The sequence below is a fragment of the Antechinus flavipes genome, chromosome 2 (genome assembly GCF_016432865.1).
Source record: "Antechinus flavipes isolate AdamAnt ecotype Samford, QLD, Australia chromosome 2, AdamAnt_v2, whole genome shotgun sequence".
NCBI classification, from domain to species: domain Eukaryota; kingdom Metazoa; phylum Chordata; class Mammalia; order Dasyuromorphia; family Dasyuridae; genus Antechinus; species Antechinus flavipes.
In genome coordinates this window covers 230,196,485-230,220,277 of record NC_067399.1, presented here as the reverse complement: position 1 = coordinate 230,220,277, position 23,793 = coordinate 230,196,485, and the positions used below count along the sequence as shown (strand labels likewise).

Genomic DNA, 23,793 nt, shown 5'->3' with positions numbered 1-23,793 from the left:
TGACAGTCCAACACCTTCAGAACTCCCAAAACACAGATCAGCCCAAATTTTCCTCTAAATTTTCAAATCTCCCTGAAGTCCCGTCTGTTTTTGATTGGGGATGGCAAGGACAGAAAGGACCCAATCCCGGCTCACACAAATAATCCTTTTCATACCTGATACTCGAGAACAAAGATGAAGATGTTGTCAGCTCCGACAGCAAGCACGAGGAAGGGAACGACCTGGATGATCACCATAGAAGAAGGGATACCCACGTAGGAGAAGAAGCCCATTGAGGAGAGCACAGATCCCAGCACCACCAGCACTCCGCCTAAGCCCAGAGTCACCTTGGAATCCACCTGCAAGAGAACCTGGTGTCTTAAGCTCCACACAACACAGAGAAACATGGGGAAGAAACCTCAGAAAAAAACTTCTGCCTGCCTCCCTCCCAGTGTCTCCTCCGCATTCTTGAAGCCCACAGTGACTTGGTTGGCCCCCCTTCCAGAAGAAAAAAGGGAGATCCACTTGTCCCCACACAACCCTGGGCCCCCGCCTCCCTGCAGGTTCCTTACCAGTACACGGGAGCAGCTGGAGTATCTCCCCAAGGCCAGAGTAATGTACAGGAAGACAATGGCATAGCTGATGGCAAAGATGGGCAGGTCCTCAGCTGTGGTACGGTTTATCTCATCTTCCAGAGAACGCTGTGGATGGGCAGGTTTGATGGAATTGAGGAAGGAACGGAAAGGCTTGAGGATTATGGGAAGGAAAAGGGGTCTCTCTGGTTAGGAAGACAGGGACACTCAGAAGGAGTGGGAGAAGCTACCTGGTTTGTATCCTATACCTCTGCCATGAAAGTGACTTCAAAGGTGTTGGCTGTACGGATCTTGAAGTCTTTCATCACTTTCAGAAAATGGCTCTCCCAAAGCCGAGTTTGGGCCAGGCGGGGATCCCCAGCCGGGTAGTTGTTCAAGGAAAAAGTCAGGATGAGAGCTTCAGCAGCAGAAAAATCCTGTCCTATAAAAAAGAGGAACTGGAATGATGGGGACTCCGTCCCTTCTCTCCTTAGCTTCCACAAGTTTCCCTCCAACTCATCATCTCCTATCTCTTCTTCCCCATCTCTCACCTCCAGCTTATGAAACCTATCTCTTCAGAGCCATCCCCCCTCCTGCCATGATTCTAGACCCCTACTGCACCTTCCCCACTGCAGCTGAGAGAAGGAGGTTTTGTCTAGGGTTCTCTGGGCCCAGGCACAGAGAGATGCTTCCCTGGTGCTTCAGAGAAGACAGAAGAGAGAGCAGTAGTATTCTGATGGTTTCAGGCCATCACTTCTCTTCCCTTATCTCAATATGGCAGATGGCAAGGTCATAAATACAGAACCCTACAACTAGAGGGGATCTCAGTCACCATCTTGTCCAACCCATACCCAAAAAGGAATTTCCACTCAGATACACATCCAACAAGTCATCATTCAGTCTCTGAAAACCCCGGGGAAGAAGGAATCCATTATTTCTTAAGGCAGTCCATTCCTCTTTGGGAAACCTTGAGTTAATAGAAAATTTTTCCTGACATCAATCTTCAATTTGCTTCTTTCTAGTTTTTTCACCCTTTGTTCCCGATTCTGCTCATTGGGGCCAAATAAAATGAATGAAGCTGTCATGTGACAGCCTTTTACATATCTGAAGATGATTAGCATATTACCTTATACTTTTATCATTCAATTTCTGTCGGGAAAACTAAAATTATTTCTTGGCTTTTATTAAGAAATTTCAAACATTCCTTGATTCAAGCTCTCTCACTGACCATCCTAAAATAGCCTACCTATCTTAACTGTGTCTTATGTATCTCATTTATTTCCCCTTCTCTGGTCAGTGAGATGGCTTGTCTGTCTTACCTGTATACCCTCCCACAGCAAGGAAGGGAAAGACAGGAGCCCCATAATCGGCCATGCAGCTCAGAGCCAAGGATGTGCCATCCTTGAATGTGAGGGGGGAACTGAAAAGAGGGGAGAGAGAGAGATGATTTGGGGAATGACAACATCAGACACTCCCCTTACCCTTTCAACCCCTTCCTTCTATGTAGAGGGCCACAGATAGTGGGAGAGAACCTACTGACAATGTCTGGTTGGGCTCCCCATCTTCCCTAAGGGCTGTCGGCCTTCCTGAGAAGTCAGGGGGCTGTGACAACCTGTGTTGTGATTGAAGCAGAGTGATAGCAGACGGAAGAGTGATACCAGGTGGCAAACTATGTACAATAGCAAGTTGTTCATGCGGTCCCACATGCTCAGAGTTGTTTTTGTTACATAACAGTATAAGGGTATATAAAGGTGAAAGATCTTGGAATAAATGGACTCCATTTTTCCACCATCCTCCATCCTCAGGAGTCCAACCTCATTACTTCTCCACTAGGACAGTATATTTTAACTACCCCAGCATAGGGGATTTAGAAAGCAATGGTACATTTTATCTCCCCAACTTGGGGGCTCTAGAAAGCAGGACACAACACTTCTAGTCTACAGCAGACTTACAGGTTTCCCCCCATTTACAATTATATCTTTCAGCTCATCTCACTCCCACTCTCACCTCTCCAGCTACCACTCTCCCACACCATTTCATAGAGTTTGAGAATTTTGATATAGAAAGGAATCTCCAAGATCATTGAGTCCAATACTCTCATTTTTGCAGACTGCTCCCCATACCTGAAATGAACTCCTTCTTCCCTTCTATCTTATAAAGTGCCTAATTTGCTTCAAAATTCAGGTTGAACTCTTTGTCTTCTATTTGAGGACTTTTTTGATCTTTCCAGTTTTTCCTCCATTATCTTATATTTATAGGTTTATTTTGCATGCATTGTTTACATATTTCACAGGACAAGCATGTTATTTTCCTTTAGTTGAATGAAAGCTCTTATAGGGCAGAAACTTCATTTTTGTCCTTGTGCCTATCACAAGGCCTGGCTCATAATGTTATGCCACAATTCTCTTTTATTGTCCTGACTCAGTTTCCCTAATTATTCTGACTCACTCTTGCCTTGGTTTCCTTGCTTCTCAGTCCTGCAAAACCTCCCCTCCCTCTTTATCAGAATATTTGATAAGGATAAAAGATCTTATATTTTAGAATATCAGAATGCCTCTTCCTATCCCAAGCTATCAGAATGTCAGATACCTTCTTATCAAGATGCCTCTCCCCATGTCTGGGTGCCTCCCCCTGATTATGTCATCCCCCTCTCCAGAGGCTCACCCCACCCTGTCAGAGTCCCATTCCAATCTCCCTGACTCTATCCCTGACTCAGTCTACCCTCTGGGTCTGAGCCATGTGTATATATATCACTGAGAACTCTGATTGTTTGCTGGATTCTTGGAGACGATAGCCCTGGGACCAAACCATGGATCCATTTGGCCCCAGTAAATCTCTCCCTTTCAAATAAAATATTAAAACTCTCTAATCTTTATCTTGCTCAGTTTCTCTGGCATTACAATAAGAAAACTTAAATGCTTGTTGATAGACTCATTGATTTTGCAAATGAGCTAGTTGAGGCTCACCGTTTTAGTAAGTTACCCAAGATGATATGGGTCATAGCCACAGAGCCAAGACTGGGACCAGGGTCATTTCAGTTCCAGGGTGGCTCCTTCTACCTCATCTTTCCTCATATCTGTATGGATTGAACTTCAGCAGGGAGGAGGCTGAAGGACTTGGCTAAGGACAACCAAGGGAGGAACATATGCTCAGCATACCTTCTCATTCCTATCCTCCTTCAGCTTTTAATGCTAGTAACTTTCCTACTCTCATTTTAAAGCTCCGATCTATGTGTGGAGATGGAAAAGAAAAGAGAAAGAAAGGGAAAAAGCATTTATATAGCAGCTACTTTATGCCTAGTATTGCGTGAACACACTTTACAAATATCTCATTTTGTATTATCTCATTTGATCTACAACAACCCTGGGATGTAAATGCTTTTATAATTCCCATTTTACAACTGAGGATATTGAGGTGAAGCAACTTGCCCAGAATCACACAGTCACTAAGTATTTGAGATTGTATCGGAGGTCTTCCTGACTCCATCCCTAATTCCTTACCCAACCATTTGCTATAGAGATTGAGAGATAGGTTCTTTAGCAATAGAAGCCAACAAGTTCCAGAAAATCAGAGTTCAAATGTGATCAAGGTTCCGGGAGAATCATGGTTATCATTAGTGTCTTCTTCAAGAAAAGGGGCTCTTTTCTAAGGGGTCCCTATGGAACCCTGTGTTCCCTAAGTTAACTTAGTCTGAAAGTGGTATTAGTAAAAACAAGAGGATTAATGAGGGAGGAAAAACTCCTGTGGTATCAGGTCCATAGTGGGCTAGGTAGCAGAATTGCCAAACCTAAAGATTTGGGCTTAAATTTCCCCAAATTCACCTTATCACCTTTCTATGATTAGGAGATATAGACATCAGAGTAGTGTACAGCCAAGTCTAAAGGGTGGGTCGGAGTCAGAAGAGCCAACTGAGGTAAGAAGAACAAAGCCCTGAAGTGGTAGTCAGAAAACCCTGTCCCTCTGAAGGCTTTAACTCCATCTTTATTGGGCCGTACCATATAGACTCTCAGAGGCCTGGGATATAGTTTTCCAGGGCTCCGGTTCCCATCTGCTAGACTCAGTCCCTATGTAGATGGCCAATGAGAATGGTAAAGTAATGGGAAGCCTTGACAGTATCAAGGATAGGAGCCCCGATAGACTAGGAGACAATATAGTTAGACACCCCAGGAGCTACATTTTCCTCATTTGTACTGTTCCCTAGCTTCTCACCCTAGGCAAGAAAGCAGCATGAGCCTGAGTGAGAGCAGGGAAAATGGAGCAGGGAGGCCCTGCTCACCAGAGAGCAAAGTAAGGCCTTATCTTTGGTGTCAGGAGGCCCCTAAGGTCAGAGCCTCCAGTTGTGTTGTGCTGGCAGCCCAGTAAGAGTTTGAGAACTTCAAGCTGTGAACTTTGACAGATTTTTTTTTTGTCAAAATGTGAATTTAAAAAAAAAAAGAACTTTTCTTTTCAATTCCAATTATCCTTTTTGATGTTGCTGAACAGTAAAGAAGGGGTGAAGGAAGATCCCAGGGGAAAAGTGGAATGAGTAGAGGGTTAAGTCTATGGCCTGGGGTGACAAAGAACTGAAGAAACCAATTAGAAAAGCAGCTTGGTGTTTGTAGCAGCCCTGTTTGTAGTGGCTAGAAACTGGAAAATGAATGGATGCCCATCAATTGGAGAATGGCTGGGTAAATTGTGGTATATGAATGTTATGGAATATTATTGTTCTGTAAGAAATGACCAGCAGGATGAATACAGAGAGGCTTGGAGAGACTTACATGAACTGATGCTAAGTGAAATGAGCAGAACCAGGAGATCATTATACACTTCGACAACGATATTGTATGAGGACATATTTTGATGGAAGTGGATTTCTTTGACAAAGAGACCTGAGTTTCAATTGATAAATGACGGACAAAAGCAGCTACACCCAAAGAAAGAACACTGGGAAATGAATGTGAACTATCTGCATTTTTGTTTTTCTTCCTGGGTTATTTATACCTTCTGAATCCAATTCTCCCTGTGCAACAAGAGAACTGTTCGGTTCTGCAAACATATATTGTATCTAGGATATACTGCAACATATCCAACATATATAGGACTGCTTGCCATCTAGGGGAGGGGGTGGAGGGAGGGAGGGGAAAAATCGGAACAGAAATGAGTGCAAGGGATAATGTTGTAAAAAAAATTACCCTGGCATGGATGCTGTCACTATAAAGTAATTATTAAATAAAAATTTAAAAAAAAAAGAAAAGCAGCTTGGTATAGTGCCTGATTCATAGTAGGCACTTAACAAACGTTTGTTGACTGGACAGTGAAGGCCTCAGAATCAGGCTTAGGGCTGAGCTTTGCTTGTTTAATGCTGGACAAGTCACTTCTTCACTTCGCAGTCATCCTAAGGAATGTGCTAATATTATAACTATTTGATATAAATTGAGATCTTGGGGAAAAGTGTAGTTCTGGGTTAGAAACCCCTCTGGGAAGGGCCCCACTCTCCTGTTCATAGGGGAAACTCCCAGATAAGTAATTTCATTCAATTGGAAATCTCGGCCGGGGGCATGGTCAAGGCCCTCCATTAAGCTGAAAATTAGCCCCTCAAAATCATCTGGAGATTGGCTCCTGGCTTGGGGCCAAAGAGACTCAATAAAATCATACATGCCCAGACTTTTGCAAAATAATCCTAACAGGATTTTGCCCACTAAGAAAGCTGCCTTCTTAGTGTATTGAACCCATTTTGCCACACACCTGAGGTTTACGAATTCTTTTGCAAAGAATCGGCGACACTGATCAGGGGACTTCTCAACCCTCATTTCTCACATCTCAACATTTGGTGGCCCATTATAGGGATCCCTGAAATTCTGACTGAAGTAAGCCTTCTTTTGCAGTTGTCTGTTTTATAGCTGGGACACAGCTATATATCTGGGACACCCAAATACCCAGGAAGATTTGGGGCATCGGGGCTTCATGCTTAGCAGAATTCCCTGGCTGGGGATGCTTAGACTGGGAATTCCTGTGTTTCTGACAAAAGTCCCCTTAATCAGGGAACTTTTGTCATTTCTCTCTCTCCCTCCCTCCCCATCTCTAGGGACGCCTGGGAGGATGGGGTGCTATAGAATTGGAAAAATCTAAGGCTTGTGAGACAATCTACATCTGTCCCTAAAGATTCTCCCTTACGATGTCTCTTAAAAAACAGAGACTAATTCGGTTTGAAAGATCTCAAGACTAGAAACATTTTCTTTTGCAATGCTGCCTGGTCTCAATATATCTTGAGGAACCAGGAAAAATGGCCCATTAATGGCTCAATTAACTACAGCACTATCCAGCAACTTGATTTGTTTTGCTGAAGGCAAGACAAGTGGACTGAAGTTCTCTATGTCCAAACCTTTATAGCCTTGTCTCAAGATCCTAAATTAAGACAGCACTGCAGGATGCTGCTGGTAAAATTTACTGGAGAGGAATTGAAAATGGATACTAACCTTCTAGATAATCCTCTCCTTTTTACTTCTTTAGGGGAACAGGATCCTTCCCTTGCTCCCATTGCAGTCCTTATCAGAAGGCCTGCAAATTCCTTCCAAAACCATCCTCTTATCAAAGACAGGACCTTGGGTCCCACAATATTTCTTCAACCTGATCCCCCTCACTCCCTGAACTAGATTCTGAGGCAAAAGTCTGGGCACATAGCTTATGATTTTATTGGGTCTCTTTGGCCCTGAGCCAGGGGCTAATCTCCAGATGAATTTGAGGGACTAATTTTCAACTCAATAGAGGGCCTTGACCATGCCCTGGGCTGAGATTTTCAATAGAACAAGATCACTTATCTGGGAATTTTCCCTATAAACAGGATGGTGGGCACCCTCCCAGAGGGGTTTCTAACCCAGGAGCACCCTTGCCCCCAAGATCTCATTTCTATCATATTGAGAAGCATTAATAAAAGGGAAGAGGGAGAGGAAAGACAGATCTGAACACATACAAACAAAAAAAGACCATTGGTTGTCTTCCCTGATTTGGGGGTGACCTTGGACAAGACAAGACTTGCTTCCCCTCTCAGGATATCCTTATTTATAAAATCAAAGTTTTACTCGATGGCCTCTAGAATCCCTTCCAGGTGAAACATTCTGTCAAGTGGCTATTTTCAAAGGCTTGTCCTCTGGGTGGTACTTTGACAATATCATCTCATACCAGTCTGTCTTTTCTTCCTCTTTATCATTGCTGGGACCCAAGACCATGTCCTGGTAGACTTGACCCCCCAGCCTAGAGTTATCATTGTCTTGATTGGTAGGCACTGTACTCTATTTAGCTGCCTCCAGGCTTGGTTCATTTCATATCCCATCCTACTCTGATGCTCTCCTTCCAGCTCTAGAATCAAAATCAAAACATGCTCCTAGAAAGGGTATGTCAGTCAGTCCATTCTCCTTTTCTAGTTCACTCACCATCCCTATGACTTTAGGAACTGAAACATCTCTCCCTGACCATCATTTTCCTATATACGCCATCTCTTCATGTTACAATGGAAGCTCTTTGAGGACAGAGTATCACATTTTTGTATCTGTTCCCAGAACTTTGTCCAGTACTTGGCGCATAATAATTTAATAAATGTTTTTCTATTCATTGATAAAGTATTGAACTTGAAGTAAGGAAGCCCTGAGTTCAAATTCTATTACTATCTGGTATGACGATGGGCAAATCACTTAATGACTTTGATCCGTCTCAGTTTCCTTATTTGTAAAAAAAGGAAGAGTAACTTGTAGGACCTACTTCACAGGATTGTGATGAGCCTTAAATGAAAGTGCTTTGTAATCTCTAAAGCCCAGAAGAAATCAGCTGTTGTTGCTGTTGTTTATTGCTCCTGGTGCTAATAATTCTGAAAAAGGTGCCTCAGCTGGGACAGATGTGGGTGCTAGTGGGCAAGCGAGTAGGCTCTCAGACCCTAGTTCTTCTCGTGGGCCCTCCCTCCCGGCCCCCAAACCCAGAGGATCTCACTTGACACAGTAGAGAAAGTGGTCCCTCCAGTTCACCTCGGCAGTCTTCCCCATCAGGGTCTGGTTGGCAGTCAGGAGGAAGTTGGTGCGGTTGCTTTGGAAGTACTGCAGGAAGCTGTTGATGCAGCAGTCCTCCAGGCTGGCATTGTGGGGGTTCAGAGGGGCGTAGCAGATGTCCCTGAGGGAGATGTTGCGTTGCTCTTCCTCCGACCAGACCTCCAGATGCCTCAGCTCCTCTTGCAACTCCAGCAGCTGAAGGAGCAGCTCCTCCCTCAAAATGCCGCTGAAGTTCTTGGGTCCCAGAAGCAGGGAATCATAGGTGTAGCCAGGCTGGCCAGGTGCTGTCAAGATCACCTGGTTGGTGCGGAAGAAAGGCCCAAAATAGCGGTCGTGGAATTCCTTCTCCCTCCGGGCCTGGCTGTTGGGATTTGACCACAGCTCTACGGGATCGGTGGTCAGCTCCAGGAAGACCAGTCCACTGGCCAGTCCTGCCACCAGTACTGTGGAGAGACACAGAACCAGCTTTGGCCACGAAGCCACCCACACGCCCCAGCTTTGGAAAAGGTCGCCCAGGACGATGTGGGAAAAGTGACTGAATTGGTTGGAGCAGCCTGCATCCTTCTTGGGCTTCCCATCCTTTCTTCTGAGGCAGGAACGAACAGTAAGGAAAGTGAAGAAAGAAACAAAGGCGCTGCAGAGGATGATCACCAGAGCCAGTCCACCGTGCATCCTCCCCAGGCGGAAGGTCGAGTCCTGCATGGGAGGGTGGGCGATGGCAGGACAGGCCAAAGCACAGTCCTGGCAAGAGCACGCCTTGGAATCATTGCCCCGAGTCTCATTGCAGCTCCACATTTCTGCATCCAGGCTTCTATGCCATCCCCTGCGAGCTGGCCAGGCTGCAGGAGATGAAAGGCGATTTCCAGGGGAGCGAGTCCATTTCCTGTGTCACCCTGGAAATTGAGCCAACGCTGGGCATTACAGAGGGCGGAGCCATACACCCCGCACATAGTACCGACGGCCAGGCTGCCCGTTGCAGGGACTTGCACCTTGCTGCAGGAATTGTAGGCCCGCTCTGCAAAACTCTGTCTGTAGAAAGCCTGATAGGCTACCACCTTGGAGAGGCCAGTCCCTTCAATGGGAACGGTGCGGGTCACATTGATGAAAAGACTCTGGTTGGAGCTGCAGGTGTTCTGGCAGTGCAAGCTAGCAAAGTTCTCAGCACAAGCTGGGCAGCGGGAAAGAAGGGCCTTGGTCACTTTCAGGCTGTTCTGCAGAGCAATCAGCTGTTTGGGGGAGCAGCAGGCAAAAGTGGAGTCAGGGCCTTCATACAACCGGGGCAGATGCTCTTCAAGAGCTGCAAATGGTCCCCAGTGAGTTTGCGGGCCGGGGTGTTGGATAAGCAAGACACGTTGGACAGTGGGATGAGGCCGCTGGACAATTCAGGGTTCTTCCCACAGTCATCATAGAAGGCACACCTGCCAGCTTCGTGGAGAGGGGTGTAGTTCTCTGCATGGACCTGAGGAAGAGACCCATTAGAAATACACTCTTGCACTCACCTCCTCTGCAATTGGGGCTGCCAGCCAATCCCAATTACAAAGACAGGCACAAACATTCTAATCGTCCTCCCAAGCTTCAAGCTCCGAGCCTCTTATTTTTGCCCCCTTTAGGGCAATGCTGTCTCTGTTTTATGGCAGGCCTTACCCCTCCATCTTAGCATCCAGGGAGTTGGTCAAAGACCAGGTGAAAACAAATGGCATTGTATGAGTGTTAAGGGGTTGATGGTGTGTCTGGTGCATCCCCCTGTTGCCTCCTCCTCCCTCTCCCAATTTCTTGAATATTTTTTTCCATTCTTCCTGGTTCTAAGACTGTGAGTTTCATCAAAACTGTGAAGAGACAAAAAAGTGGGGATTGTCTTGCAAACCTGGGAGCCAACAGTCTCTTCTTCCAAGAGTCAAGACAATTTCCATTCCAGATGGGATTTATTTACCTAACAGACTAGGATATCCTCCAGAAATCTTTCCTGAGAACTTCCAGCCTTCTGGTCTCTTGAATTTGTCTAGACAAAAGGGCAAACCCAGCACAAAGGAAAAAGTACCGGGACAAGTCAAAGAACCCAAGTCCAGATTTTGACTCTTCCATTTACTCCCTGTCAGTTGTGTTACCTCTCTCAATCTCAGTTTCCTCTTTTGTAAAATAAGGTTGGTCTTTTATTGACCTCCTCAACCAATCCTAAATCTAAGGGCCAAAGTCCCAAGCCAAAAACCAGGCAGTCCACTGCCCAAATATCTTTTTGGTTACATATTTTAGATCCCTCCTCTCCCTTTAATTGCATTTTTAAAATAATAGCTTTTTATTTAAAAAAAACATGCAAAAATAGTTTTCAATTCTAATGCAATCTTGAGTAACATATAGGGAGACATAGAAACTAGGAACTCACCAGATGCAAGAGGACCACCAAGAGCAGCAATCGCTTTGGCCCAGGCTCCGCCATCTCTGTGCCAAGTAAGGAACTATGTAAAAAGAGCAGAGGGGCAGCTCAGGGAAGCTGATATGACAGTCTTTGATTAGGGGAGGAACAAATTAGTGGCGTAATAAGTGTTAAATCTGGCCTGATAGTCAAGAACCAATGAAATATCACTAAGTTAATAATCCACTGTGGGCTACTTCCTTCAACCAGTTTGGCACCTGTTCTATGGCATTTCACTAGGTTTCCCCTCCTCTATAGCTAGCTATCCCTGGAGTATCAAAGCCGTGAATATAGGGGCAGTCTTCACTGGGACCCAGGTATACAATAAGGGGATGAAGGAATCATTTGGGGGCCCCAAACCCAGGTATAAGGAGGTATCCCCGTGCCTGACAAGGGATCTGTGATTCAGAAGAAACCTTTGTGTGGGAGGGAAAACTTAGAAACTGGCACTCCTGGGGTACATTGCCAGTTTTTCTGTCCTCTATCCTTTTCCTGCCCTCTTTCTTGTCTCTCTTGCCTCTGTGCCCTTCCGTGACATCTCCGGCTGATCTCCCCTCTCTGCGATCAGGACAAGGTCTCATGCTGGGCTCTGAACACGCCCAGTGTACTGTCATCCTTAGCAACTAGTTATTGACAATAACTGTCCTGTTAGCATTGGGGGAGGGCTAAAGTAAATGGCCGAAAATATCCACTCCCCCTTTCCTAAAGGGATGGGGAAAGGAAGAATGGCTACTCAAAAGCACTAATTAAGGATCTCCTATGTGCTAGGTGTTAAGAATATAGGCAGCAGGGAAAACAGCACTTATTCTCCAGAAACTTGCATCTGACACAGATAAATAAATGTAAAGCATATGCAAAATAAACTCAAAGTGCTACTTTGTTTTTCTTCTTCTCAGCTTCTCTACTAGGAGAGGAAAGATTAACAACTGGGAGCATCGGGAAAGTCTTCCTAAATGAGATGGCACTCAAGTCAAGCCTTAAACAGAGCCAGAGAGGCTGACAGACAGGAGATGAGCAGGGAGAGCATTTCAGAAATGAAGGACAATCTTCACAGAGGCACCTGGAGGAGAGAAGGGGAAAAAAAAGAGAAAAATGTACAGGATAACTTTATTATATATTTAAAAGCAATCGCAAGTTGTATATAATCAGTTTACAATTTCATATGCAATTATCTTTTTAAATCATACTATGTTAAGAAAATACTTGTTTTATTCCATAAATTAAAAGGGAAAAAAGGAAAAGAAAGGCACAAGGCCAGAAATTTGCCCAGAGCAGCAAATCATCAAGTTTGGCTCAAAAATAAAATGGAGAAAGAGTAGAGAAGTTGGGGTATAGGTATGAACAGGAAATATTGGGAAATTAGTCTGGAAAGCCAAGCTGGAGCCAGACTCTGAGGGGCTTTAAACATTCACAGGTGTAACCTTCTGAACTGCAAGTGAGAGAACTTGGAATCAATAAGCAGTTCTTAAATTCCTTTTTCTCCTTCTCTTTCTTCTCTTTCCCATACTGTTCCTAGTTAGGCTAAGAATAGAAAGCAGGAAATGTGAAGATTGACTGGGGAGCCCGCTAAGTGATTTGCTTTTCCCTTAACTAGTTGCAGGTGTATTCCTGCCCTGTGCTCTCCATATTTGATAGAGATCTCTTTAATTTTTTTTGATCTTTCCTATCAATTAGAATGGCGCTTCGGCCTTAACTCTCCATAGAAAGCAGATAATGGTGATTTGTGGGTTCTAGAGAATATCTTCGTCTTTGTCCTTTTAAGCCTTTTAAGCAACATTCTTAATTCAGAATTTCCTAGGCAGCAAAAATACTAATGGTCTAACCTATACCACCAAAGAGATCAAAGGAAGAGAAAAAAAATTAACAGCTCAGTGTCAAAGAATTCAAAACTCAGGGAATACCCATTAATCCAGGAATGGCTGAACAAATTACGGTGCATGAATATAATGAAATACTGGCAGTGCAGAAAGAAATGACAAAAAAGGATAGTTCAGAAAAATCTGAAAAGGCTTATATGAACTAATATAAGTTGAATCAAGAAATTGATCTGTACAATAACAACATTATGAAGACAAATAACTAAAAGAATTAATCATTCTGATATAGATAATATCCAATCATGATTCCAGACCAATGATGAGGTAGCATGTTACCTATCTCTTGACAAAGAGGTAAGATTCACATCACAGAGTAAGACATACATTTTAGGACATAACAAATCTGACAATTTACTATGTTTAACTATGTATTTTTGTTACAAAGGCTTTCTTTTTCTTTTAATTCAGGGGTCAATGAGAGAGAGAGAAAATTAGTGCTTGTTAACTGAAAAAAAAAGTAAAATAAAATGTTACATAAAAATAAAGTGTGTACTAAAAAAAAAAAAACTCTTAATAACCTAACATACCACTATACCCTAAATAGGATCTCAATTTATGGAGAGCCACTTATAGATGGCCATGGCTTCAAATAATTAACATAAGAGAAATAAGCTATAGGCTGACTTTCTAGTTGTTGTTTAGTCATATCCCATTCTTCGTGTCCCCCTTTGGAATTTTCTTAGCAAAGATCCTGAAATAATCTGCCATTTCCTTCTCCAAGTTATTTTACAAACGAGGAATTGAGGCAAACAGAATTTAAGTGACTTGTCCAGAGTCTCACAGCTAACAAGAATTTGAGGCCATATTTGAACTCATGAAGATGTGTCTTTTTTATTCCAAGTCCAGCACTCTATCCACTGTAGCATCCTTAAAGCTAGTATTCAAATATATTTTATTCTGTCTATTCATTTAAGTTCAGTCGCCATTTTCCCCACCATACCTTCTACCTCTTTATTCAGCTCCATACTTTTTATTAAACTATCTACTTCTCCTCTGTATATTTTCTCCATTTGCTTGACCAAAAATGATTACTTCTCTGATTACCTCCCATGCCTGGAATGTTCTCCTTCCTCATCTATGCCTCTAAGCCTCCCTGACTTCCTTGAAGTTCCATCTCAAGAAAAAATAAAACAAAGTCAAAAGAAGGAAAAAAAGAGAAGAAAATATGAATTATTTCAGAAAAACAACTGACCTGGATAATAGATTGAGGAAAGTTCATTTAAAACTTACTGGGTATTTGAAAACCATAACTTTAAAAAAAGAGCCTCAAATTCACATTTCGAGAAATTATAAAGGAAAATATATCAGACATCTTAGAATCAGAGAGCAAATACAAATCTAAAGACTCCACCAGTCATCTCATAAAAGATCTCAAAATGAAAACTCCCAGGAATAATACTGACAAATTTCTTTACCTAAATTTGCATTATGCAAATTTGATTTTATATAAAGAATTCTGAAAGATATCCACATTCCCCCCCAAAATGAACTTAAACCTATGTTACTGTGTGCTCTCTCTGCTTCTGCCCCTCAGAGCTCAGAATTCTGCAGCTTCTCATCCTATTTCCAACCAAAACAAACAAAAATCTTTTTTAAAATCCTCCAACTGAAAGCAGAAGACTTGGTTTATGATCTCTGGTGTTCCACCTCCTCCCACTTCCATGATTGAATACCATATATCTGTCCCCAGCACCCATATGTTCCCCTTGTGCTCTTATTTCTCTATTGCCAGCCCCCACATGTTCTTGAATGGAGTACCAGCCCACTTGCTCTACAGTCTGCAGCCCTCTTCCTTCCTCCTTCTCTTCCTTATATATGCAGGAAAAATTCAAATTACTTTAAAATTGCTTTACATAGAGGTGTGTAGAGTCACATTTCACTGAGTAAAGCAAGAACTGTCTGTATAGCTAAATTCCAGAGTTCCTAAGTCAAGGAGAAAATACGAAAGCAACCCCCCAAAAAATAATTCAAATATTATGGAGCCACAGTCAGGATCACACAAGATCTGGCAGCTATTACAATAAAGGAGTGAAGGGGTTAAGAGATCAAAAGACCTATGATTACAATCAAGTTTAACCTATCCAGCAAAGTTGAATATAATCCTTCAAAAGGGTGGAGAATGGAAGGGTGGCAGGAAGATGAGCATTTAATGAAAAAGAAAATTTGCAGCCATTCGTATGAAAAAAACAAAACTGAACAGGAAATTTGACATTCAAAGAATGAAGAGAGATGTAAAAAAGTAAAAATGAATAAGAAATCATGAGGAATTTAATCAAGTTAAACTTTATATTCCCAAATGGGAAGTGACACATGTAACCCCCAAGAACTTTGTCATCATTAGAGCAGTTAGGAGTTTATTTAGAGGGCATGAGTGTGAGTATTTTGTTGGGATAATCTAAAAAAAAAATGGAAAGATGAGAAAGAGTCATATACTGAGATAAGAGAGAGGAAAAATGATGGAAATTATCTCATGAAATAGAGGCATATGAGGAAGAGTTTTTACAATGGAGGGGGAAATGGGAAAAGAGAGTAAATAGTTCTCATCTGAACTATTTCAAAGAGGGAAAAATGTATCTCTATGTCTGTGTGTGTGTACACATATACATATGTGCACATGTATGTACATATGTGTATTCAAAGAGGCAATACAGCATATATACACATTCATGTGGATATAGAAATCCATTTTACCCAACCAGGAAGAAGAGAAGGGGTTAAAGAAAGGGGGAGGAATGTGTAAGAAGGAGGACTGTTAAGGGAGGCAGTGATCAGAAGCAAAACAGACTTTTGAGGAAGGCCAAGATTAAAAAAAAGAGAGAAAAACAAAAGAAAATTGGATTGAGGGATATATATAATTAGCAATCATAACCATGAATGTGAATGGAATGATCCCACCTATAAAACATAAGCAAATAGAAGAATGGAATATAAACCAGAATTCAATAACACTCAAGGACCTGAAGAGAACCTAATTTGCTTTAGCTGAAGTGAAAAAGGCAGAGATAACAATCATGATATCAGACAAAACAAAAACAAAAATAAATTTAATAAAAAGGGACTATATTTTGTAAAAAGGTGCCAAAGACAATGAAGTAATATCAATACTAAATATATATGCCAAATGGCTTCATCTATTTTTTTTAATTAAAGTAGAAACAAAAATTAAGACAGTAATTTCAAACACAAATTAATGAAGTGGTGTTTTTTTTTATTTTTATTATCAATAGTATCTTATTTTCCAAATATATGTAAAGATAGTTTTCACATTCATTTTTTTAATTTTTATTTAATAATTACTTTATATTGACAGAATCCATGCCAGGGTAATTTTTTTTACATTATCCCTTGGACTCGTTTCTGTTCCGATTTTTTTTCCCCTCCTTCCCTCCACCCCCTCCCCTAGATGGCAAGCAGTCCTTTATATGTTGGATATGTTGCAGTATATCCTAGATACAATATATGTTTGCAGAACCGAACAGTTCTCTTGTTGCACAGGGAGAATGGGAGTCAGAAGGTATAAATAACCCGGGAAGAAAAACAAAAATGCAGATAGTTCACATTCGTTTCCCAGTGTTCTTTCTTTGGGTGTAGCTGCTTTTGTCCGTCATTTATCAATTGAAACTCAGTTAGGTCTCTTTGTCAAAGAAATCCACTTCCATCAGAATACATCCTCATATAATATCGTTGTCGAAGTGTATAATGATCTCCTGGTTCTGCTCATTTCACTTAGCATCAGTTCATGTAAGTCTCTCCAAACCTCTCTGTATTCATCCTGCTGGTCATTTCTTACAGAACAATAATATTCCATAACATTCATATACCACAATTTACCCAGCCATTCTCCAATTGATGGGCATCCATTCATTTTCCAGTTTCTAGCCACTACAAATAGGGCTGCTACAAACATTTTGGCACATACAGGTCCCTTTCCCTTCTTTAGTATTTCTTTGGGATATAAGCCCAAGAAACACTGCTGGATCAAAGGGTATGCACAATTTGATAATTTTTTGGGCATAATTCCAGATTGCTCTCCAGAATGGTTGGATTCGTTCACAACTCCACCAACAATGCATTAGTGTCCCAGTTTTCCCGCATCCCCTCCAACATTCATCATTATTTTTTCCTGTCATCTTAGCCAATCTGACAGGTGTCACATTCATTTTTGTAAGACTTTGTGTTCCAAATTTTTCTTCCTTATCTCCCCCCTCCCCAAAACAGCAAACAATCAGATATAAATTAAATATTAACATCCAAATTCTTAAAGGAAAAGTGAGATAGATTAGATTATAAGAAGAAATAAGAAAGCTATACCAGTAAGGGACTTCATTTATTGATCTCAGAACTAGATAAGTTTATTACATGAACTGATGCTAAGTGAAATGAGCAGAACCAGGAGATCATTGTATACCTCAAGAGAGATACTGTTTGAGGATGTATTCTGATGGAAGTGGATCTCTTCGATAAAGAGAGCTAATTCAGTTTCAATTGATCAAAGATGGACAGAAGCAGCTACACCCAAAGAAAGAACACTGGGAAATGAATATAAACTGTTTGCATTTTTGTTTTTCTTCCCGGGTTATTTATACCTTCTGAATTCAATTCTCCCTGTGCAACAAGAAAACTGTTCGGTTCTGCACACATATATTGTATCTAGGATATACTGTAACCTATTCAACATGTAAAGGACTGCTTGCCATCTGGGGGAGGGGGTGGAGGGAGGGAGGGGAAAAATCGGAACAGAAGTGAATGCAAGGGATAATGCTGTAAAAAAATTACCCTGGCATGGGTTCTATCAATAAAAAGTTATTTAAAAAAAAAAGAACTAGATAAGTCTAAACATAAAAGAAAGAAAAGAAGAAATAAGGAGACAAATAGAATGTTAGAAAAATTAGATATGATAAACTTCTGGAGAAAACTGACTGGGAATAAAAAGAAATATAACTTTCATAGCTGTATATGAACTTTCACAAAAATTGACTATGTATTACAGCATTAAAAAAAATCTCACGAACTATAGAAAAGTAGAAATGTTAAATCTACTCTCTTTAGATCATTATGAAATAAAAATTATATTTAATAAAGGACTTTGGGAGCAAAGATTAAAAATTAATCAGAAACTAAATAATCTTATCCTAAAGAATGAGTCATAGAACAAATCATAAAAACAATCATTTCATTAAAGATCATAACAATGAGACAGCATACTAAAATTTGTAAGATGCAATTGAAATAATACTTTGAGAAATTTTTACATCTCTAAACATGTATATCAATAGTTTTTTCCACAGTCTCTCTCATTTGGTTTTTAAAATCTTTTAAAAGTTATTCTATAACTTCTTTATGAGTAGGTAACTATAACATTACTCAAATAAGAGCTTAGTGTTATTATCTCAGCTTGGAGAGCAGGGGTGGTAGGGTGAAAATGGGGCACACAAATGGTGCCTCTGGCCTCAGTTTTCCCCTCTGACCTTGAACCTGAAACCAAGAACTCCACCTTCCGGTAAATGTCCAAAGCCCACAGTGTTCCTGCCATTCACCCAGCGTGTGTTGGTTCTTTTTTGCCCACAGTCTAGTCTGAGCAGCACAGCTGGATCTGGTGTTCTTTATCAGCAGAGATTCCCTCAATCTTCCTCAACTGAGACACCTGATTCTCCACACAGTCTGGGAAGTAAGGACAGACAATTTACCCCAGAGTTCATTCCTTGTTTCAGTGAAACTAGCCTGGAGGTATAGGGTTTCAGGGAGCCAAATCTCCAACTTGGTATCTTTCTTCAGATCCTCTTTGATTGTCCCAAGACTACCACTGTTCAGCCCCTGCTCCTGTTTGTTTTAACTACTTTATGTTTACCCTGAAGTGCAGATATTTGTGGGGGAACTCCCAAGAGCTTAGAATTTTCTGACCTCTACCATCATTGGAGAATCCTCTTAACAATTAATCATTTTAATCAAATTGCAGGATAGAAAACAAACATACATAAATCAGCAGCATACCAATACCACCTAGCAGGGAGAGATAGAAAGAGACATCCCATTTAAAATAACTTCAGACAATATAAAATACTTGGGAGTCTATCTTCCTAAACCTATCCAGGAACTATATGAACACAATTACAAAACACTTTTCACACAAAAGAAGACAGATTTAACAACTGCAGAAATATTATTTGCTCATGGATAGATTGAGCCAATATAATTAAAATGACATTCTACCTAAATTAATTTATTTATTCAGTGATCTACCAATTGTACCAAAGAATTATTTTATAAAGCCAGAAAAAAAATCATAAAGTTAATCTGGAAGAACAAAAGTTCAAGAATATCAAGGAAATAAGCAGGAAAAAATGTGAAGGAAGTCAACCCAGCTGTATCAGACTTCAAATTATATTACATATTGATAATTGATAAAATAATATAATATTAGAAGGAAATAGTTATTGATCAATGAAATACATGATATACACAATATATAGCAGCAAATGACCATGTAGTAATCTATTGTTTGACAAACCCCAAATGCAAGCTTTTGAGGCAAGGGCTCACTATTTCATAAAAGCTTCTGGGAAAATTGGAAAGCAGTCTGGAAGAAACTAGGCAGAGATCAACATTTCACACTCTATACTAAAAATAAAGTCAAAATAGATACATGATTTAGACATAAAAAGTGATATAAATTAAGGGAATATGAAAAAAATCATCTGGTATGTCTATGGACAAGGGAAGAATTTATAACTGAATAATAGAAAGGATCACAGGAAGTAAAATGGATAATTTTGATTACATGAAATTAAAAAGGGTTTGCACAAATAAAACCAATACAGAAAAAAATTAGAAGGAAAGCAGGAAAATTAGAAGCTGAATTTTACCACAAGATTTTCTGATAAAGAATTTATTTCTCAAATATATAGGGAACTGAGACAAATTTTTTAAACATAAGAGCCATTTACCAGTTGATAAATGGTCAAATGATAAAAACAAAATGTTTTCAGAAGAAATAAAGCTACGAATCATATGGGGGAAAGATTCTAAATCATTATTGACTAGAGAAATGCAAAATTAAACAATTTTGAAGTATCATTTTGGATAACATGAAAATGACAAACTCTGGAATGAATGTGGAAAAATAGGGACACTAATACACTGTTGGTAGAGTTGTGAACTGTTCCAACCATCTAGAGTCATTTGGAACTATTCCCAAAGGATTATAAAATTCTTCATTTCCTTTTACTCAGAAATACTGCAAATTCAAGTCCATCTCTACTACCGTTAAAGGCAAAAAATGTTTGCTATAAAAACTTTTATAGACATTGTTTTCAGCTTTCTTTTATTTGTTGCTCTTCTATCTTCTTTTTTATTGTTTTTCTTTTAAAAATCTTACTTTTATTTATGTCTTTTACCTTTACATCATCTTGATTTGAATCTTTTATTGAACACATCCTTGAGTCATACTTTTGCAACAATCTTTAAAAAAAAAAAAAAGAACTCAGAAGAATTATCCAACAAGCCTACTGTGCTGAGTATATGAAATATTCCACACCTTTAGTCTCCTACTATGACAAGATACATTTTCTCAACTGTTCTATAAAGTCAAGCTTGGCAATTACAATTATATAATGTTTAGTTTCAGTACTTTTTTCCCTTTCTATTTATTTTGTAGTTATGGTGCTTATTGTTTTTCTGGTACTATTTCTTTCATTCTTTATCAATTCATATAAGTCTTCCTCTTTGTCTCTAAATTCTTAATATTTATTATTTTTTACAGAACATTAATATTACATTACATTCTAGTCCTAAAATTTCTTTAGCTAATAACCAAACAGATAGGACCTACTTTATTTCTGGTTTTTGCTACCATAAAAATGTCCATTTCTAATATTTTGTTTATTATGGGACTTTTTTGTCCTTGACCTCTGTGGACTATGTGCCTGATAGGGAAATTTTGGGGTTAAAAGGTGTGAATGTTTTAGTCACTTTTTTTTAGCACATATCCAAATTGTCTTCCAGAATAGTTGGAATCAATTTACCACTCCACCATTAATGTATGTGTATGCTTGTCTTCCCACAACTCCTCCAACATTTTTTCATCTTTTGTTACCTTTGTCAATTTGTTGGATGTGAGACAAAATTTCAGAATTACTTGATTTGCATTTCTTTTATTATTTATGATTTGTAGCAATGTTTTGTGTTTATTAATACTTTTAAGTCCAATTGGAGAATGGCTGAATAAATTGTGGTATATGAATATAATTCAGTCGATGCTGTACTATGTCCATTCAGACATCATCTGACAAGCATCTCACCTGTAGAATGGCATTACCTATTAAACATTTAGAGTACCAAAATGTGTAACAAATACACATGCTCTATGAAAAAATACTCTAAATCACTATTGATCAGACAAATGCAAATGAAGACAACTTTCAGATTGGCTAAGACGACAGGAAAAGATAATGAAAAATGTTGGAGGGGATGTGGGGAAACTGGAATACATGCATTGTTGGTGGAACTATGAATGGATCCAACCATTCTGGAGAACAATTTAGAATTGTACCCAAAGGGCACAATTGATGCAGCTAGGTGGCTCAGTGAATAGAGCACCAGCCCTAAAGTCAGGAGGACCTGAGTTCAAATCAGACCTCAGACACTTAATACTTCCTAGCACTTAACCCCAATTGCCTCAGGAAAAAAAACAAAAACAAAAACTGTGCATACATTTTGATCCAGCAGTGTTCCTACTGGGCTTGCTTCCCAAAGAGATCTTAAAGGAAGGAAAGAGACCCACAGGTGCAAAAATGTTTGTGGCAGCCCTTTTTGTAGCGGCAAGAAACTGAATGGATGCCCATCAGATGGGAAATGGCTGAATAAATTGTGGTATGTGAATGTTATGGAATATTATTGTTCTATTAGAAATGACCAGCAGAATGAATACAGAGAGGCTTGGAGAGACTTAAATGAACTGATGCTGAGTGAAATGAGCAGAACCAGGAGATCATTATACATGGCAATATCAATATTATAGGACAATCAGTTCGGATGGATGTGGCTCTCTTCAACAATAAGATGATTGAAGCCAGTTCCAGTGGCACCTGTTGTCATGCTACAGCTTTTCCATCCTAAAACTTCCTGACCTACAGCCCACTGCTGAGTTCTTAGATGGACCCTCACTCTCTCTAGCATTGGTATTTCTCCATGTAGTGGTAATTTTTTAGCCTCCAGTCGTTTCACTGCCCAGAGTCCAATCTTTATTTTGTCTTGCCTTTCTAGTGTCCCATCTCCCCCTCATCAACTGTGCTCAATCAATCAATATTTACTAAGCACCTACTATGTGTAGTTAAAGTAAATAGAGTGTTTGATCTTATAGTCAGTATGAATGAGCTTCCTTAGCTCAAATCCAGCATCAGACACTTACTCAGACCTAGGCAAATCACTTAACGCTGTTTGCCTCAGGTTTTTCATCTATCAAATGGGAAGGAAATGGCAACCACTCCAGGATCTTTGTCAAGAAGGCCCTAAATGGAGACATGAAGAGTTGGACATAACTGAGCAACAAAAAATACATGCTAGGCACTGTGCTAACTACTTTACAAATTTATTTCATTTGATCCTCACAGCAACCTTAGGAGGGTAGGTGCTTTTATGATTCATATTATGTAGTTGAAGAAACTGAGGTTAAGTGTTTTGCATAGCTAGGGTTACATAGCTAATGATCTGAGAGCGGATTTGACCTCAGGTTTTTCCTGACCCAGCATTCTGTTCATGGTACCATCCAGCTAGGGTTATTCAGATTTTTCTTTTTGTGAGATTCATTCAACCTCCTTTAAATTGACTGGGTATATCTTAGGCTTATGCATAGCTGTCTGAAATATGGCTTCTCATAATGAGCAAGGGTTGCTGAATTTAGAGAAGGGAAAATCCAAGTTAAAATTCTGCCTCAGATATTTATGAGCTATGTGACTGAACAAATCATTTAAACAATTGCATCTGAATTTTCTTACAAGCCACATATGGATAAAAAAATAAAAACAACGCCTCCTTCATAGAACTGCTGTGAGAGTCGAATGTAATAATCTATTCTGCATTATTCTTCCAATTTCTACTTGAATTTGTTGGTTTAGAGATTTTAGAGGGTAGCTCCTATTAACTACTGTCAAGGTTCTAGGTGTAAAAATTAATGACTATGTTTCTAATACTATAGCTCCTGAATCCCTACCAGTATGCTCCCCATTAATAATCAGCCTTTAGCCTAAACTTACTTTTTAAAAAGATATTTGCTAAGAAAGTATATAGTAAATTGGTATAATCCCATGTAATTGCTTCTACTGCCATTGACCTCCACTCTTCCACTGACTCTACCACTTCTAGTAGCCCTGCTATACCTATATAACAGCCTAGGCTTCCTCCACATACTAACCATGTCACTAATTTTACTGACCCTAGACTCCTCTACATCAACTTCACTACTGTGATATGCCTGCATAACAGCATTCATAGTAAAAATACCACGATGGCTCTATTGGATACTTGCTACTGACCCCATAGTTGCATACCTCCAGACCTTTTGAAACACTCACAAAGTTCCTATCTAAATAATTTCATTTTAGGGTATTTATTCACCTAATATCAAAAAAGAACAAAAACAAAGAAACAATGGCTATATGATCACAGCTGCCATGTTTAGGTGAGACACAGGGAAGCTAGATTTTTTTCTAACTTAGTTTAGGAGGCCCCTCTAAGTAGTTCTGCCTCATAACTGAAAAGAAAATAGGCGGAGGAATAGTCTCGGACCCCTTCCTTTTATTTATTTTTGGGGGTTCCACTGAGTTCTGGCTCAGCCCCAGTATCATCAATTTTTGTAACTCAGAAATTAGACAATGTTTTTGTCATCACATAATACAAGCCTTTCAATTATGCATTATCAAATTTTTTTCTTCCTCCCTTTCCCC

The 23,793-nt window shown here is 40.0% G+C and overlaps 1 protein-coding gene across 1 annotated transcript in view; it reads right to left on the bottom strand.

Annotated features, from left to right (window-relative positions):
- The window catches only part of NPC1L1 (NPC1 like intracellular cholesterol transporter 1), a 48,508-nt gene extending 37,477 nt beyond the window's left edge, over positions 1-11,031 (bottom strand). The window contains 8 exon segments of the mRNA XM_051976443.1: positions 156-338; positions 552-680; positions 821-993; positions 1,871-1,971; positions 8,511-9,375; positions 9,378-9,842; positions 9,845-10,025; positions 10,947-11,031. Of these exon segments, the coding sequence (XP_051832403.1) occupies positions 156-338; positions 552-680; positions 821-993; positions 1,871-1,971; positions 8,511-9,375; positions 9,378-9,842; positions 9,845-10,025; positions 10,947-11,000 (2,151 nt within the window). The 5' untranslated portion in view covers positions 11,001-11,031.
- Between the last annotated feature and the right edge of the window lie 12,762 nt (positions 11,032-23,793).